The sequence below is a fragment of the Anarhichas minor genome, unplaced genomic scaffold (assembly GCF_050575085.1).
Source record: "Anarhichas minor isolate MPS153535 unplaced genomic scaffold, ASM5057508v1 ptg000016l, whole genome shotgun sequence".
Taxonomy (NCBI): domain Eukaryota; kingdom Metazoa; phylum Chordata; class Actinopteri; order Perciformes; family Anarhichadidae; genus Anarhichas; species Anarhichas minor.
The window spans coordinates 1,744,795-1,763,798 of NW_027466462.1; the positions used below are offsets into that span (position 1 = coordinate 1,744,795).

At 44.7% G+C, this 19,004-nt stretch overlaps 1 protein-coding gene across 1 annotated transcript in view; it reads left to right on the top strand.

The window, feature by feature from the left end:
- htr2cl1 (5-hydroxytryptamine (serotonin) receptor 2C, G protein-coupled-like 1) overlaps window positions 1–19,004 on the top strand; it is a 47,139-nt gene that overhangs the window by 22,437 nt on the left and 5,698 nt on the right. Inside the window, exons 2-7 of the mRNA XM_076092373.1 lie at window positions 1,525–1,697; window positions 6,370–7,479; window positions 14,063–14,263; window positions 17,303–17,466; window positions 17,570–17,723; window positions 17,818–18,053. Coding sequence (XP_075948488.1) covers window positions 7,065–7,479; window positions 14,063–14,263; window positions 17,303–17,466; window positions 17,570–17,723; window positions 17,818–18,053 — 1,170 coding nt within the window. The 5' untranslated portion in view covers window positions 1,525–1,697; window positions 6,370–7,064. The remainder of the gene's footprint in view (window positions 1–1,524; window positions 1,698–6,369; window positions 7,480–14,062; window positions 14,264–17,302; window positions 17,467–17,569; window positions 17,724–17,817; window positions 18,054–19,004) is intronic.

Here is a 19,004-nt window from a genome sequence, read left to right on the forward strand (position 1 = left end):
CTCTCCTGCCTGCTACTCTCTCGCTCTCATCTAAACATCTCTGTAGTCAATTATCTTTTTCTTTCTTTTAAATGATTAATAAGTGCCGGCGCAGAGATTTAATTACCTGAAGTATATCTGAGTTGAAGCTGATGGTTTCAGGACATTTAACGAGGCTCTTTGCCGCCTGACGATGTAAATACTCTTTCAACAAACACCAGTCTTTTGAGGCCGCTGTAAAGACGCAAAGTGCCCAATTAAACTGCAGGCAGTGAGCTTTATTTGCCTTTCTGTAAGGCGTACGAGCCTCTGAATACTTGTACAAAGGAATACAAGAGAAAATAAGTCTTTATGTCGAAATTTTTGCTTTCTCAGGAGTAAACTGTCTAAATATAGTTTCATATGGCTTACCCTACATGGAATAAGCAGGGATGGAAATAGCATTAATACATTGATATTTCTTGGATGCTGCTCTCCACAAACCCCACCCAGTGCGTCCCCCTTGTCCCTGTAATGGCGCTCCGTCTGTGCGGTCCATTAGGAGGCCTCGTGGCTTGGTGCCGTCACTGACGACAATGACCCCTGTGAGAGTACATCTCAATCCGCACTCTCAACCCGCTCTTGTGTACATCGCTTGCCACCCGGGGACACAAAGACTGGTGTTTTCTCTTATTTATTTTATTTTTTTCTGCTAGACCTGCATTGAATCGTGTCACAATGACTCGCTGGGGCACTTCCTGCACACAGGAACCTTTTGAATGCTTGTAAACCAATATTGCTCTGAAATCCCTGGTGTCGGTGTGTGTGAACGACATTTTATGAGAGAAAAACAGTAGATGTCTGAGATGGAATGTGAAGAAACAGCCACTGTGCCACTTCTGTGTCACGTTGCTGTACTTCCTCTGTCAGTCGTGGAACCTGTTGTTGCTTTTTTCATTTGGTTTAGAGAATAATGTGCAGAATTAAAATATCCATGACTTTTACCGTTTAACATACATGAGGAATAACATTTCTAATAATCCAGAAACTCATGTTTGAATCTGTAATTTACATATAATTAAAACCAAATTCTTTGCAGGAAACTTGACAGAAGCAAAAAGAAGAATTATCCAATTTGCATACAAAAACCATTCAGCACTTTTCTTTGTTTCTTTGTTTTACTTCTGTTATTTCACAGAGCGGTTATTCATACTTTTCTTTCCCTAATTTGTCAGTTATATGTTCCACGTAACATTAGCTCCACATCTCATCTTTATACTCTTCTAATAGATTCAGTTCTTCCTGCTTTGTCCTGTTTCCTTTCTACTACGAATAGGGATAATTAATCCAACCCAACCATACCATGTGCAGGGTCGTTGTCAGTGTGCTTGTGTTGGATGAAAGAACCGAAGATTAACGTTACGTTCACTTGTGTTGTTGTTGTTGTTGTTCCCGGTGTGTGTGGGTTTGTGTTGTAGGAGCCATTGTGGTTTCAGGGGGCTTTAGTTTTGATCTGAAATGTTTCACAAAAGTCTCTTTATTCTCTCCCTCCCTCTTTCTCTGTAGGCAGATGGATGATGCTGATCCCTCGCTCCGGAGGTGTGGAGTGACAGATGACAAAGGGATTGATACGGCGGGAGAGGGAGAGAAAGGGAGAGGTAACGTCGGAAAGGGTCGCCGCCGCCGGTAATGGAAAACAGCTGCAAAGGTCAGGCCCATCGATCGGGAGGCGAGAAGAAGTAAGTGACCAGATTTACTGATACTGGGATGTTTCTCACTCACCCTCTCTCTCTCTCTCTCTCTCTCTCTCTCTCTCTCTCTCTCTCTCTCTCTCTTTCTCTTTTGTAAAACACTCACATGTTGTACAGTGTGCAACACCTACAGAGATCAAAGTGCTCAATATTTATGACTAAAGGAGCTTCTGAGTTGCAGTTTCAATGCAGCACAGAAACTTTGTGTAAAGGCTTTATTGTGCCATTCCTCACACTATTGTTGGCTGAAGAAGATGTGCCTCTGCAGAAACTGCAGTGCAGTGACGGAACACATTCATTCAACTTTTTTCTGTTTTACATTCCTCTTATGTGTTGGCTCTTTGTAGTTCTGCTAGCTATTAGCCAAACACCGCGTCTCTGGGGCGCAGAGTAGCGCCTGGAGGTCGGCGTTGCACTCAGCTGTGTTATCACTACAGGCCCTACAGGCTGGGGGCCGGTTAAGAGTGGTGAGTGAGGAGTCAGCAGGCAGTCAATGGTCGTACAAAACAAGAAATAAAAGATGATTTGAGAAAATGAGTCACCGCAAACACGAGAGGTCGCAGATTGGCCGTGGACGGACACAGAGGTGCACTCACTCACTCACTCACTTGTGCATGTTCCTCCTGGCGTAATAATTACAGTTTCAAAACGAAACAAGCGTGTGTGTGTGAGTAGTGAAATTGAGAAAGAGATACAAAAAGTGTTTTAATAATTTACCAATGTTCATAGCTGACGGTGTTTATGGATATAAAATACAAACCCTTGAATGTTAAGCTGCAAAGCAAACACACACAAAAAACAAATGTCCTCTTTCACCCGACACCCTCCGCTGTTTTATCTCGCCGAGCAGAGATGGCTTAAACAAACATTAGTGCGGCGGCAATTTGCTCTGGCGGTGAAAAAAGCAAAGCGACGGCGGCGGCGACATCTGTGCTTTAACTAGACTTCTGCTGCGGAATCCTTCTCTGGGTCTCCAGCCGTGACTCTCTCTCTCTCTCTCTCTCTCTCTCTCTCTCTCTCTCTCTCTCTCTCTCTCTCTCTCTCAGAAGTGTTTGACGGTCGCAACACCAATTATAATCAGCCGATGATGTGATTGGCCGGCCGTGACACGCGTGCAGACGACCCCAGCGGGTCGGGTCTGTAATCTTTGGTTTGAGCCGAGTGAACTGTGTGTTTTCATGCCAGCTTTAACGCTCTTATGATTAAAAGGAAAATATGATTATTGTTAGAATAACAATGCAGAGAGGCCACATCCCATCTGTTTCCTCTCCTCTCAATCTCTTTTTCTTTGTCTCTACAATCCATCCTCCTCCTCTCCTCCCCCATCTCTCTCTGTGATGTACTGCTGCTTTATCAGACCGGTCAAATGGATCGCCTGCAGTACTGTTTAGTTTCCTGTGAACTATGCTGATACTCTTCCTTTAGAGGAGAAGATAGGAAGCAGCTTGTGTATTACACACTCTTATATGTGCACACACACATCCTCGTCGTCTGTTCTTATTTAAAGCTGTTTTCTTATGTTTCTAGCCATTTGTTTACAGTGATGCTTACAGCTACATCATTACTGGCTTTATGTTTAACACAACCACACTACTCGTGTGTTTTATTGATTTTATGCTGCACAAAGTTTTCCCAGCGTAGACCCAGCCAAGATAAATAATCACACAAAGCGCAGTGCAGCCGGCTTTAATCGGCTAAAGATATATCGACGCTGAGCTTTAAAAAGATTTATCCGATCCCCACTTGGACGGAGCTGAAGCGCAGTGAGAAGCTGTGGCAGAAAGAGAGGCTCCTCTAAACTTACAGTAGTGGGTGAAGTTGCATTACGAATGATTGAAAACGTGCCTTTTGATTTGGACTAAGATGAAACAGCTTGATGAAAAATTCAAGAAAACAAAGTCCGCTCAAACCTTTCGGGCAATATCCTGCGGCCGAAAAGATGGAGCCATTGTTCTCCTCTTACTGTGCTATTATATCTTCTTCAGTGGAGTATTAGGGTGGATGGTTGGATGTAAGAAGGTCCAACATTGACAATAATCTACAGTCAGTGTTGGGTTCTTATGACCGAAACACATCTCTGATCTTAACCAAGTGGTTTCATTTGCTTCAACTTTGCCAAACGTTGTCGTAATAGTTTGACATTTTGGGAAATATACCTTTTCACTTTATTTCTGATAGTTGGATGACGGGACCGAATGCACTCACATTCTTGTGTGGAGTAGAGCCAGGAGCTAATTAGCTTAGCTTCTCCTAGCTTAGGTTAGTTTAAAGACTGAAGGAAGGGGGAAACGGCTCACCTGGCTGTCTCCAAAGATAAAGAACACAACACATCTAAAAGGCCTGAGCTGACCAATTCAAAATGTTAAATCTCTGTTTGTTGGAGAAATGTAAAATATGACACTCTGTGGTTTTACGGGGAGTTATGTATACTTTATTAATAGTCTCTTTCATTTGATTTATTTGACATGCTAGAATGTTATTAGGAATAAAGGTTTTGAATGATTCAAATGAATAATATTGAACAATGAGTTGAACTCCTTTGGGTTTGTGTTGTCGTCCTGTACGGTTTGGATAACGTGACGTCTGTTGTGTAAATGAGCAGATGGCAGAGGAAAGCAGTTGTTTTTTTTCACCTCTACATCACAATGCAAAGAGTCTCCCGACCATCTTCATACGTGATTAATAATATAAATAAGTGAAGAACTTGAAAAGAACAAGATGAACCGCAGATGGCCACAATATGTGCTGTAACTAATTCCTCACAAACAACAGCTGTGGTCACGGTGACTTCACGGTGAGGTCTTCACATCGCAGTGAGATCCTGAACAGCTTCCAGAATGTCAAACTGCTCCTTTAACCGGAGAGCTCGTAGGTCAGAAAACAGTCACGTCACTCATTTTTGCAAAGGTTCTACGGGTCGTTTCGGAAGACGCTGCAAACAACGTTTATGTTGTTGTCCTTTAGGTATGATGACTAACAATTCATCTGCCCACACACACACACACATGAATAATCTGAATTATTGATTATGTTTGCACACAATCACACCTCGACAATGAATGCAGTCATTTACTCAAGACAAAGACAACACACGTTCATATACAATAGATTCCCGTTAAACAAAACAAATGTTAACACGCAGGCTGAAACAATGCAAAGCAGGAGTTTTATCATTCTGCTTATAGCAATGAGTAGAACATGCACACACACACACACACACACACACACACACACACACACACACACACACACACTCAGAGGGCCTATTGTGCTCTGCTTGATATTATTGTAGACTCACCGCCTACTAAACTATCTCAGCTTGAGGCCGGGGTCCGTCTGGAGATGTGCAGGCGTTTTATCTTGAATGCACACACACACACACACACACACACACACACACACGCACAGAGTTTACTCAGACCCCTCCACATGTCCTTGTAGACATTTATGAGGTGCTAAATCACTAACCCGCTGAGAGCGAAGGGTAAATAGAGAGGACAGCCAGTACTTTTGCACACACACACACACACACACACTCTGCAATGTGAGGGTGTAAACATCCATGCTTCCGTTTCGTTTAATCACCATCAGTTTGTTTTAAATGACATCATTCTCTCTTCCCAACTTTTATTGGGAGTGACAGACAATATCATAAATTAGTCTAGTAAAGCAGGGACCGCTGTGTGGAAGAAGGAAATAAAGAAGGATAGAGCGAGATCTGGTGGGTGGCTGGAGGGGGGAGGGGGAGGGGGGGGGGGGGGGGGGGGTGCAGGAAAAACAGGAAGGGAGGTTAGGGAGAAGGACAGAATAGAAAACACAATAAACGTGTGAAAAGATCCAAATAAGAAACAAAGGAAGGATGGAAACATGTAAGTAATGACTTAAAAGAATATGGGGTAATGCACTCTAACAAATACAGGTCCTAACTAGAACAATAAAGGACCCTTTATCTGTCTAGAACCCAACATAACAGGATGTACTTAAAACGATCTGTGAAAGGTTCCACCCAGAACCCCCTGGGAAAGGTTCTTCAGAGAACTGTTCTATGGTGTAAGAGTTTGTCCTGGAACCCTCTCGGGAGGTTCTGTCCGTGATCGTATCACGTGTTAAGGGTGCTAACAAGAATCAAGTTAAGGGGTTCTACTGAGAATCCTTTTATATACCAAGGCTTTCATCTCCAACCTACCAAGGGGGTTCTTTTGAGAACCTTTTTATATTCCAGGGGTTTCATCAAGAACACACTTGGGGGTTTTACCGAGAACCCCTTTTATATCCCAAGGCTTTCATCTAGAACCCACCCAGGGGTTTCTACTGAGAACCCTTTCATATTCCAATAGTTTCATCTAGATCCCATCAAAGGAGGCTGATGTGGTGCAGCGCAATCCACAACAATCATGGTCTACAATCACAGTTTTGGGGTTTTTTTGGGCTGGGAGGATCTTTTAACAAAGGGGTTCTTCAGAAGCAAATGGTTCCGAGTAGAACCTCAACCCTTCAGGAAGAACCCTTTTGGAAACCTTTATTTCTATTTACCTTATTTGGTAAAGGTAAAGAAGAAAGGTTTGAAAAGACAGACCAACGGATGTTAAAACAATACGGAAGATGCAAGAGAGACAGATTTGATTGATTAATGGTCATTCTTTTGTTGGTTCCTTCACAGATCAACCTGATCATCAAGTCTGACCTGAAAGAAGAAACCTGCAACACCTTGGACATAATCGACCACAGCAGAAAGATTTACAGCTGAATGCATCAAAACTGATTGAGACTCATCTGCAGACTAACCAGTAGAGATCTGGCTGCTGGAGCAGACAGCAGCTATGGATGTGTGTAAACCAATTTTCAGATCCAAATTAGAAACCCTCAAACTCTCAGTTCCATCAAGAGGTGGATGTGACTGATCCACCACAAAGCAACGCGGGACAATTTGGCTTGGCGAACACCTTGAGAACTCCTTGCCAATGATTTATTGGCAGGAAATGGGAGATTCAAAGCTCAGGGAACAATTTGAGGCTGTTTGCAGCTAGCAAGACTTCACTGGAATACAATACATACTAAAAAACAACACTCTTGTAGCTGGGATCTTCCAATCCCCTCTCCCCTCTTCCCTGTCACTCCCCATCCCCAAAGTTGCTTTGTCCCTGATTTTACCCTATCCCCCAGATCCTTCCTAATGGTGTAATGCTATTGAGAATTCATTTTGGAAGACCCACTTCAAAACTGTTCAAATAACGTTTAATCAATGCAGACCGCGTGTCTCTCTCCATCTTCTTCTTCCCTCTGCTGGTGAGGAAGGTGAGTACAAACCAGGGGAGGCCTTCCCCTTATAAACTTCCTATAGGTTCTCTCTTTGGGATGGGCGGCCCAGAAAGGGCTCTTCTTGGCGGGTTCAGCACCACCACTTCTTCCCTGGAGGTTGGTGTTCGGATGGCTTGGCCAAGCATAAACCCCCTGGACCTCAACCAAACCCTGCCATGGGGGATAGGGTTTGGGGGCAGCGGCGCAGGTGCGGCAGCCATGAGCGCAGGCGTGGACAATTTCACCCAGGAGTCTGTCACCGCCCTGGTGATGAACGATAAAAACTGGCCGGCGCTGCTCATACTGGTCATCATCGCGCTGACGATCGGTGGCAACATCCTGGTGATCCTGGCAGTGTCGCTGGAGAAGAAGCTCCAAAACGCCACCAACTTCTTCCTGAGGTCGCTGGCCGTGGCGGACATGCTCGTAGGCATCCTGGTCATGCCGGTCTCCCTCATCAACATCCTCTATGGTGGGTTTTTACTACACACAAAGCAGACTTATACACATGCAGCAAGCAACGGACAGAAAGCTTCATAACAGATAACGTTGTTGCTCCTTGTAAACCTTTATCTTTTTCTTGCTCACAGTCCCACATTTCTCTGGATAATCCAGGTTTAATTTCGACAGAAATATGTCTTTTTACTGTAATCATACAGTGTCTTACTCTAATCATACATACTTATAAATCCTCATTACTTAAACATTCTTCTACCTCTGCTCTCGGGCACCCGCCCACTTACCAGCTGCACCTCACTGTGACATGCGTCCTGTCGTTATTTCAAAACATTTTTCAGTGCAATTGTTGAAATGATTATTACTTCACCGAGACGTTGCTCGCTGTTACACTGCGAGTGATTCCAGAGCCGGAGGATGCCAACTTGATAATTGCGATATCATACCCGATCAACTGCTGTTCCTGCTTACAATATCCCCGCCAGGATTCAGCATGAACGCCCACATTAGCCTAATAGGATGTCGGGGAGGCTGCCTATTGAATTTCTTTTCCAATGTTGAGTAAAAATATTTGATTAAGGAGAAGCTGTCTCCCTGTAACATTTCAGCATAGGTCTCTGCATTAACCCCACAGCGGAGAGGTACATCTCTTACTGTGCACCTGTAAATGTCACCATTACTGAGGAGCTGATAGTAGGACATCTTATGCACTGAAAACATGCACCTGCTTTAACTGCTCGGTGCATGTTGTGACACTAGATGTGTGATGTGTTGATGCTTCAGCTACTGTGTCTCTCTGGGCAGATAGTGTAGAGTGGGTGCAACGGAAAACAACGTTAATGAGAGCCTTGAGAGTGAATTTAAAACACTAGATTTGCGGACAAACAATGAGCTAAAAAGGGTTTTAAAACCAAGTGGAACTGCAGCGTCTGGTGACAATTCTCTGTTGGTTTGTCACTACAAGCTCTCACATTGCACATTGACTCATTAATATAAAACTAATGATAAGTGCAGCTTTTAAACTACAAGGTCATGTTCAAACATTTTCAGACAAGTGTGCATCCAAAGTTATTTTGATTTCAGCCACTTTAGCAAACGTTTAAAAGAGAGAATGTCTGCACAGGAATCCGGGTTAAATTCTTTTGTTATAGACGTGAGAAATATTGTTGATTTTCAGCCACCAATCATCTCATGTGTTATTAGATCCAGCATCTCTTTGGAACTGCAGCACACAGAGCATACACTAATCTAGTCAGAGGACAGCAGTGACAGCCAAATATGAATATGGTGACGTAGCGTTTATCGTGACAGGCCAACGGATTTGAAGAAAAAAAAGCTGCTCAGGCTCGGTCGGCGCTAAATGATTTGTGATTTGATCTCTGTGCATCTGGCGGAGACGTTGATGTGAGACGTCGCCTCGGTTATCAGCCGGTGTCACATGTGGTAATTTTGTGTCTGAGAAAACTTTCATTAATTAACTTGAGTTTGGGTGCAAATAGTGATCGCATATGTGACGGTGTACCGATGTGACAGCAACGATGGACAGATTCAGAAAAGGTCAACATAGCTTTTTATCTTGACAGGCCCAAAATGGATTCAATTTGGGGAGTTTTGTGCAGGTTACACCTGTTAGGATTTCCATGTATTTGGACTGTTTTTCATTTTTTTAAGCTTCCCAACACTGACGTGTTTTACCCACATACCTACCTACCTTTACCTGTACGTCTGAATATCTGAAAATGACTCTACTTCTCTCTTGATTTATTACCTCAGTAAACATTGTAAATATGAGTTTATGGTCTCAATCTCTAGTTTCAAGTCTTCTTCAACACAGCATGATGTTCATTTAGTACATTATGGTCCATTTAGAGTCAAACAGACCATAAAGCAGGGGATGCTTTAGGGCGGGGCTTACTGTGATTGACAGGCTGTTACCAGAGTCTCTACGTAACTCCTCCGCAGTCCAAATATGGTCACTTCCGTTCCCTGGTTGCAAAAAAACAAGATGGCGACGGCCAAGATGCCGAACTCGAGACATCAAACGTCAGTCCCCAAACCAATGAGTGACATTACGATGACTACGTCCACTTCTTACAGTCTGTGGTGGCATCATGGGAACGTTTTTGAAACTTGACCTATACAAGTGATTCAAAAGTCAGGATGTCTCTTGCGAGTCCCCCAGATCCACGGAAGTCTCCGTGGATCTACACAAACCTTCATCAAACATCTTCACTCCGTCTCATGTTCGCCCCCGGCAGCTCTTTTGTATCCTCGGCACGACTTGGCCAAACTTACTATATTAATGTCTCTGCTTTGTCGCTGGACTCCCTCAGGAATACAAAGCAGGACGGCGAAGGTTGATTAGTGCTTAATGGGCCGCGTACGGTCAATGGACACACTCGGGCGCTCATTCTGTGTCTTGTCTGTTGTCTGGAGCTGCTGCCGCTGATTGCCCACCGCGGTAATCAATGTTTCACACAAACACCAACAATAATCTTTTTTTCTCTGTTTTACAGACGGATGCACACATAAAAGCCGAGGCAGGCAGACAGACAGACAGGCAGACAGGCAGACAGGCAGGCAGCGTGTCATTTATAGACAGACCCACATACCTTCCATACACACATCCCACAGAGCCTGGATCTATATACTTGCAGTGTTCCATCAGACTGATGCTCGACTGCATTGATCACCACGGCTGGCTGAGTGATGGACCAGACACACACACACACACACAGAATGTTCTCATACCATTTAACTTTATAATGATTATGATGATGATGGCAATCATGATAAAAGATGATGTGGATTGTAATTTAGCGACTTTATCTCTATATACACACACACACAGACACACACACACACAGTTTTTGGCAAATATTTGAGTTTTTTAAATTGGAATTACAGGAATGATGACTGAATATATTTGATAGGGTCTAAGCTTCCAAAATAACCAGCACACACACACACACACGCACACACACACACACACACACACACACACACACACACACTGTTTATAACGTCCCAGCATAAAACAATGAGGTAAATGTTGTTTGGACGGGAAAGCATTATTCTAATCACCTTGATCAGATCACGCACGTCCTTGTCGTTGCAGATGTCACTTTTCCAGCCGTCCTCCGTCAAACGTCCTCGTCCACGCAACCTCGCTCTGTCCTGCGCTGCATGTAAATGGTTGAAAATGTCTGCGAGAGTGGGAGAAGCGTCCCGCAGAAGACACACCTCGCTACGGCGTCTTGTCGCTCTGCAACACGGGTCTCCAACAAGTAGCTCGCCGCCCGTTTCCGAGTGTCTCGCTAAAGGTTAAAAGATTATGAACGTAACAGCAAGCGCACACCAGATTAGACAGAACGTTGGGCGCCACTTCACCAAAAGTCCACAGAAACCTTTCATGGGACTCTTTCAGCTTGTAGCAGTCGTACGGACAGAGAAGGTGTGGGAGCTGGAAACGAACCACAGTCTCTGTTCACCAACCTGAGGAAGAAGGCCGACGCGGCAACAGAGGCTTCGTTTTGTGGCGCACGTCGTTACAAAACAGAAAAAGCCCTACGCTTATCGTAGGCGAGGCGATGATGACTGCGGTGGCAGGAATGCAGTTTGAACTTCCGTACAAACTTTTTCCACAAAGATAATGTCTTAACTTTCCATATCCGTTCGTATTATTCGGCACAAATCTCACTTCTTCCATTGATTCAATATGTGGCCGTAAAGGAAGACGAATAAGGCAACATGTCATTTAGATTCATTCAGCTTTGCGGGGCCAATAAAACAACAACAGTGGTAATTAAACACTGATAATATATGAAGCGAGGCACATAAACAAAGAATGGCACGACAGAATATATCGCACCTCAAATCACCACCATAAAGTAAACAATATATCTAAGAAATGTTAATGCGCAGGAATAACATCAGGAGATAGACTCAATTAGGACGGGAGGAGATCACACACGCACTAAAACACACACACTAAAGCACACACACACGCACTAAAACACACACACTAAAGCACACACACACACACACACACAAAAACACACACACACAGGAGCACACCGCCTCAAAGTATACGACCTTCAGGGCCAACTCAATCAAAGTTATCTCTCTGCAATTGGAAACACTCGCTGATCAAACACACACACACTCACACACACATCGATGCCGGACCTCTTCCCACAGACGGCGGATTGTTATGAGATGTGTCATCTGTGCTTTAATGAATCGGAAAGAGAAGTGAGACGGACTGTAATATGAAGTACGATGAGAGAACCGGGCAGTAAATTGCACGTCGCTCAGGTCGATGGCTTTCTGCCGCTTCACCCTCGAACACGTGAGAGCAGCGCGGACTCACTGAAAGTGGCAACAGGCAAGTTCTCTCTGCTTTAGCTCATCATTACGAAGTATGTGTTGGTTTCACAATGTAATGGTTCTAGAATAATCACTCAATCGTGGTTTAGATGGGTTCCCTACAGGCCTCGCTTTCACTGGTTCTGTCGTCGGGTACGGTGTGCCGGGAAAATGAAGGCGCCATTTACAGCACAAACACAACTGCGTCAGCCAAAAGGACGAGGATATTGCTTTTGTTTAGGGGAGACGACAACACAAGCTCTCATACTTTCCTCAAACTTGCAGTAATTGTTTACGTATATTGACTAATTAGAAAAGAGGTCAAAAATGAAGAATTTCCCTGATATTGAAATTAAACGGCTACAAATTGTGCAATACTCTCATTATGAACAAATTAATAATTAGACTGTAGCTGTAGCGGTGAACTCAGTCTCTACCGCGTATTTACCAGAAAGTCCAACGCACCCGCGAGCCAGCTGAGTAACACCTTGTGTGTGTGTGTGTGTGTGTGTGTGTGTGTGTGTGTGTGTGTGTGTGTGTGTGTGTGTCATGCTTGGTGCCCCCAATAAGTGTTTGACCTCCGGAAAGTTATGCAATCTGCCTCCCACTCGGTCAGCACACACAAACAAAGGCGTGATTCACTCTACATGCATCACATACATGCGGCCTGTGCTGCGAATCAGAGATGAAATTAAAGATCGTGTGTGTGTGTGTGTGTGTGTGTGTGTGTGTGTGTGTGTGTGTGTGTGTGTGTGTGTGTGTGTGTGTGTGTGTGGCCGCAGGTCTTGTCCTCTGTAAAGATTCTTGGCATAACTAAGCTTCGGGCAGGGAAAGACCCAGAGAGTCGGACTTTGCAGTGTGTGCCGTCTTCAGAGAGCTGACGCAGCAGCAAAATAAACAGCAGCGCGATCCCCCCCCCCCAACTTTATGAGCCTGGGACACTCGCTACAGATGCATTTATCATATTTTGGGTGATTTTACTTGAGTATTGGGCTTTCATTCTCCTCCCCAGTGTTTCTTTCCTGCTTGTGGGTAAGATATTGCCTGGATATCATTTTAGCCAGCTCAGCAGCTAATTAATTTACACCAGCAAAGGTGAACCCGTTCACTCAATGCTCTGCTGAAACGCTCCCTGTTGTATTGCTGGTAGTTACATCAGCTGCTGATGATTTAGGCTGATTTTATTCCCCCGGTGACCCGAACTTGTTTCCCCTGCAGAGCAGCGAGCCGAGACGCTGACTCGCCACCAGCTCTACAGGGAATCACGCTGTCAGCGGCTGTGACCTGTGACCTCTCTGTGGGGGGGGGGTTGTTTGATCTCGCCTCGCTCTATGTAGTCTTTCTTACTCTTTATACTCGGTTGTGTTTACACTGGAGTGAGTTGGAAGCCTGGTGTGTCTCAAACAGATGCTAAAAGGTGCCTCATGCTGTATTGAAGGAGACTTGAAACTAGAGATTCTATACAACCAGAGGAGTCGCCCCCTGATGGACACTAGAGAGAATGCAGCTTTAAAGTACAGTTTCTCTTTACCAACTCACATTGTGACATTCATGTTTTCTAGTGGTGTTCATGCATATTTATCTTTTTCTGAATAATTCTGATCAAACATGCTGATAATAAGATTTCCCCAAGAACGCAGCATGATAAATGTAATACTTTTTAAATTATACATTCAGTCTTTGGGTGACAGTCGAAAAACGTTGACCGACTCTGTCCCATATTTTAACACACTTCTAATGATAATGAATGACTCATTTCCTCCAGTGTGGGCGCAGTGTTGTGAAAACGAATCTGTCAGATCGATCTTTATCTTTATAGTCTGCCTTTGTTTTATCTTTTTTATTCCCAGAATGCACCAAAACCTCGAGTCTTTCACAAAACATAACAAAAAAAACACTTAACTTCACACAAACCTTCACATCTATAATCTATAAACATATAGATCATCTAAACCAGACGCTGTGTAGACAAAGTAATGATCTAATCTGAACCTCTTTCTCTCCGGCTGTAGAATAATCCATGCAAACACGTTTGTTAACGATCTTAATCGTGATAATGAAGAGTAATACTTCTAAACTAAATGCTGCAATCAAACCGTCACTTTAACCTGATTCCTCGTGGGAGCTGTGACATGTAGTGCATGTACATTTCTAGCACAGCCAATGTAACGTCACCTTTCCTTTCTTCTACCCTCCCTTCCTCCTCCTCCTCCTCCTCCTCCGTCCTCCAGACTACGCCTGGCCTCTCCCCAGCGCCCTGTGTCCGATCTGGATCTACCTGGACGTGCTGTTCTCCACCGCCTCCATCATGCACCTGTGCGCCATCTCCCTGGACCGGTACGTCGCCATCCGCAACCCCATCGAGCACAGCCGCTTCAACTCCAGAACCAAAGCCATGATGAAGATCGCCGCCGTGTGGACCATATCTATAGGTCAGAACACACCTTTCAGCGTATGTTTCATTCACGGTGGAGTAAGTTAATTATCGTGACAATCATCATCAGCTGGATGAATCAATAAAGGCCAGGTTTGCATGATTGCTGTCAAGAGGAAGAAGCTTATTGATTTTGGGGGATACTGATGAGCTTTTCTCTTAAAGTGGTACGTGATCACTATTTTCTTTATATATGGTAACTCATAAAAGCAGCCAATCAACTGATTTAAAGAGACAAACACTTGATTTGTACTCTATGAGACATGATGGAGGCTTAAACCCCCTATACGCCCACACAGAGACTTTGCAGATTGATGGCTGTTATTCAATTGAATGGGAGGTTTTTTTTTGGGATCCCCTGGCAGTTCTCTCCACAGGTCCACCCAGCACACCTCCTGACTTCTCTGAAACACGGGGAACGTCGTCCCTTTGTTGACGCTCAAAGCGTCTCCCGGCTCCCCGTTACAGACGCAGCTGATCTGCATCTCGTACTTCTCTGATGATCCATCCCCGGAGGTGTGAAGGCAGCACTTTTCATAATCGTCTCGATCGGTTGCGAAGACAAATGATATGCAAATGAATGAATTATGTCGTCTGGAAATGAATGACTGCTATTAGCGATAGCCGCGAGCTAGGAAAGCACTGCATATATATAGACGGTGGATGTTAAAACAGATATACTGAAGCACGTTCGTGCATGTGAATTATTTTTTGGAGCATATTACAGGTCCAATGTTTAAGATTCAGAAGATTTAAGGGAGCAGGCCACCGCGTTTCTACAGTAGCCCTGAATGGACAAACCAAACACTGGCTCTATAACAGCCTTTTGCGTTTTTACGTTCCCTGAAGGCCACCGTAGTTCTCCGACACGCTAGATGTTACTGAATCCTCCAAACTGCTCTTTTAAGGACGTCTTCGTCCACGTTTTCTTGATCTTTAGACTTCACTCTTGACCTTGTAAAACTTAGTTTACATAATAATCTCGACTCTCGATCACATCACGAAGAAGAAAAAGTTACTTCACTATAATTTCCTCCTGTTTCCAAAATCCCTCCCAACCCTCCCTTGTAAGAGCAATCTTTAATAGCCTGCGTGTGTGTGTGTGTGTGTGTGTGTGTGTGTGTGTGTGTGTGTGTGTGTGTGTGTGTGTGTGTGTCCTGGGGGGAGAGTAGTGCGTTCTTCAGGGATCAGATGACTTTTAAAACTTTCCTCTCAGACCTCCCTCTGCCTGTCTGACCTCCGGCTCCTGTTGATGTTGTTTTTCGTGCCCTTTAAGACCCGGGAGGGCTTCCATGTCTTAACACGTACTACAACACAAGCTTAGTTATGCCAAGAATCTTTACAGAGGACAAGACCTGCGGCCACACACACACACACACACACACACACACACACAGATTGTCTAAGCATATCATTAGTCTGCCGTCCTCTGGCCCTACAGTACATGTTAAGTCATTGCATTAGCACATAGAACCCTCTGGGATACAGTAGATAGTTCTTCTGGAGGAGATCCTATACTTAGGATCCCTACTGTATGTGAGATTTAACACAAGTCAACTCACTGACTGAAGAGTTACATGAGGGAAATATTTAAAAACTCAGAATAAACTTGTCTCTGTTGAAAAGGGAAGATTATTAAAACGACTCATTAAGGTGGATATTTTTCTAAATGGTGTCTTTAATCGAGGACAAAAGTTAATTGTCATTTGTGTTGGTTGAGAGAAAAATAACCAAAAGTCCAGTCATATCCGCTTTCATTATTAAACAAGCCACAAGCCTGTTCTCTCCTTTCTGAGGACTGAATATTATGTTTATCTATCAGTGTTCAAGACTGATTATCTGACAATAACCACGTGCTTTCGCTGTGTGTAGATCAAACAGGAAGTTGTTTAATTTTAGTCATTCAGCGTCTGGCTAAATTCACCATGCTTCCGCCATGTTTTCATGCTAATGTTAGCTGGCTAGTTAGCTAGCGGTGGGTGGACTGAGGCTCAGACCTGGGAGTGAAGTCATGAACCAGCTGTTTCTAATAATACGTTTTTAGCAAAGACGATGCACGAGTTTGGGAAGTTCTGGTCATCCGACTGGACAAACGAGACGTAGAGTTGTGTGAGCGCTCGTTGACACGTTTTGGTAAAAGCGGCCTCTATTTACTTCATCTCAGACTTCAGTCAGCGTGTCGTAGCTGGAATCTTACTGGTTACTGTGAGAATAAATACACTGACAATCAGCATAACACCCGTCAGCTGTGCTACTCCAAAAGCTCTCCAACTGGTGAGAGCAGGGGTACCCGCTGGGGTAGAAATATAATTGGAAATGTGCATCATCCACTGTGAGGTATTCTCCATTTACTCCATCTGGTGTTTAGAGGTTCTACATTGAGAGACTGCTTCTCGAAGGCAGCATTGACAGAAGGAGATGATTGACACCTGCAGATACAACAGCACTCACTCACTCACCGCTGGCTACGCGCTGCAGAACATCCAGCGGGAGATCCTCACCGACGTCTCTCTGGTGTAACGAAACAGTGAGACGTAGAGGCGGTCTCAAAGAGGGGGAAGTAAAAAAAGAGGGAAGAAGGAAACAAGGAGGTCGGAGTAAAGGAAGAAGAAAACAAGAAGGAAAGGAGTAAAGGAAGAAGGAAACAAGAAGGAAAGGAGTAAACAAAGAAGGAAGAAGACCACTGAACAGTCTCATTAGAACGATTTGCACATCAGATGTTATTTAGACATCCTCAGATCTGAGATCCGCTCACAGACTCTTCGTCCCGGGCGACGTCTGTGTGGTCGATCTTCAACGATCTCATTAAAGGGAGCTGCCACTGCTCCTAAATGGCGTTTTGATGTCGGCCCGGTCCCCAGCTGTGCAGGAGAGAATGATGTGCCGTGGACTAAAATGAATTACGGCAGCGAACGAGAGACTTGTCTGTGTGAAAGAACACGCATGTGGACACAGAGATCCCAGATCCCTTATACTATATTACATATTGTTATTGTTTTTAAGGATATTTTCCCTTTGACCCGCTTGCTGTCTCCAGGCGTGTCGATGCCGATCCCCGTGATCGGCCTCCACAACGAGGACAAGGTCTTCGTCAACGGCAGCTGTGTCCTCAACGAGGAGCGCTTCATGCTGATCGGCTCGTTCGTGGCCTTCTTCATCCCGCTGGTCATCATGGTGGTGACGTACGGCCTCACCATACAGGTAATCGTACAATATGTCCTTACTTCACAATCCTCTCCCACGTTCTTTCTTCATTCTCCTTCTCTCCCTCTCTCTCCCTCTCTCCCTCTCTCTCCCTCGCCAGGTGCTCCAGAGGCAGGCCACTGTCTTCCTGTGCGAGGCAAAGAGTTCGTCCCAGCAGCCTTTGCACACACCAGCAATGACGAATACATTGCAGATTCCACCCGGCACCTTCCAGATTCCTCAGATCACCACACTTGCTCCTTCAGATTCACAAGGTAGGGGGAAAAGAGCAGGCTTTGTGCAGTGGAAATTTGGTTCAACACTTTCCTTGGTGGTGTAGCTTCTTGACCGCTCTCGCCTCTCCCACAGAGCTGAAGCCGCCGCCTCATCAGAGCAGACGAAACACCTTGAGCTGCCTGAAAGGAGCGGAGTCCAGCATACTGCGCAGCATCTCCTCGCCAGACAGCCTAAGCATCATCCCCAGCTCGGAGGTGGCGTCTCAGCTCAGCTCGCCAGCCGCGGGGCAGGGGCGGAGCGACTCGTCGGGGTGCCACGGGCGGCGGGGCATGATGCAGGCCATAAAGAACGAGCGGCGGGCCTCCAAGGTGAGAACAGAGAGTGGAGCTGAGTGCTTGTCAGGCGATTTAAGGTGCTCTTCTTCAGGGTCCTGCAGGTATGTAATGTGGTAGCAGGGAGATAATCTAATAAAAACTGTTATTTAGACAGTTGCTTTTGTTTCTATGGAGTACTGAACAGGTGTAAATAGGGCACAGGCCCAGGGCCCAAAGTGTCAGGGGCCTCCCTGGCCTTCCCCTGCAAAATGTAACTCAAGGAGACACATACTGACCACAAAGTGGTGCAAAAAGAACCACGAAGAAACATAAAACGACTACAAAGTGACAAAAAGACCTCAAATATACAAAGAAAACACAAATAGACACAAAACAACTACAAAGAGACACAAAACAACTACAAAGAGACATAAAATGACTACAAAGGCACGCAAAACCATTGCAAAGAGACACAAAAGGACGACAAAGAGACATGAAAAGACTACAAAGACTCAAAAAAAAGAACACAAATAGACACACAAAGACCAAACAGACACAAAATGAGCACAAAATGGCTACAAAGAGACAAAGAAACTACAAAGAAGCACATCACAACTACAAACAACCAAATTCCTCACACACACTGTGTGTGTGATTCCTGTGTAGGAGAGGTGGAGGGGCCTTCTGATTGTCTGTGTCCAGGGGCCCGTTGTCTCATAACCCGTCCATGTTTACACAAACAAAAAGAACATAAGAACAACGTTTAACTTCTCGCCTCGCTGCAGTGATGTAGAAGTGTACTCCAGGGTGCGGTCAGTACACTGTGACATCACTGGTGGGTGTGGTTGCAAATGCAACAGAGCACACGTCCGACCACACCCACCAGTGATGGTTGACCGTGTGTCTGTATATATGTCTTTTGAGCCCCTATTTACATAAAAAATGTGAATTAAAGCACCTTTAAAAATCTCTTCATTCTGTGATCTTCCATGTTATTATTAATGT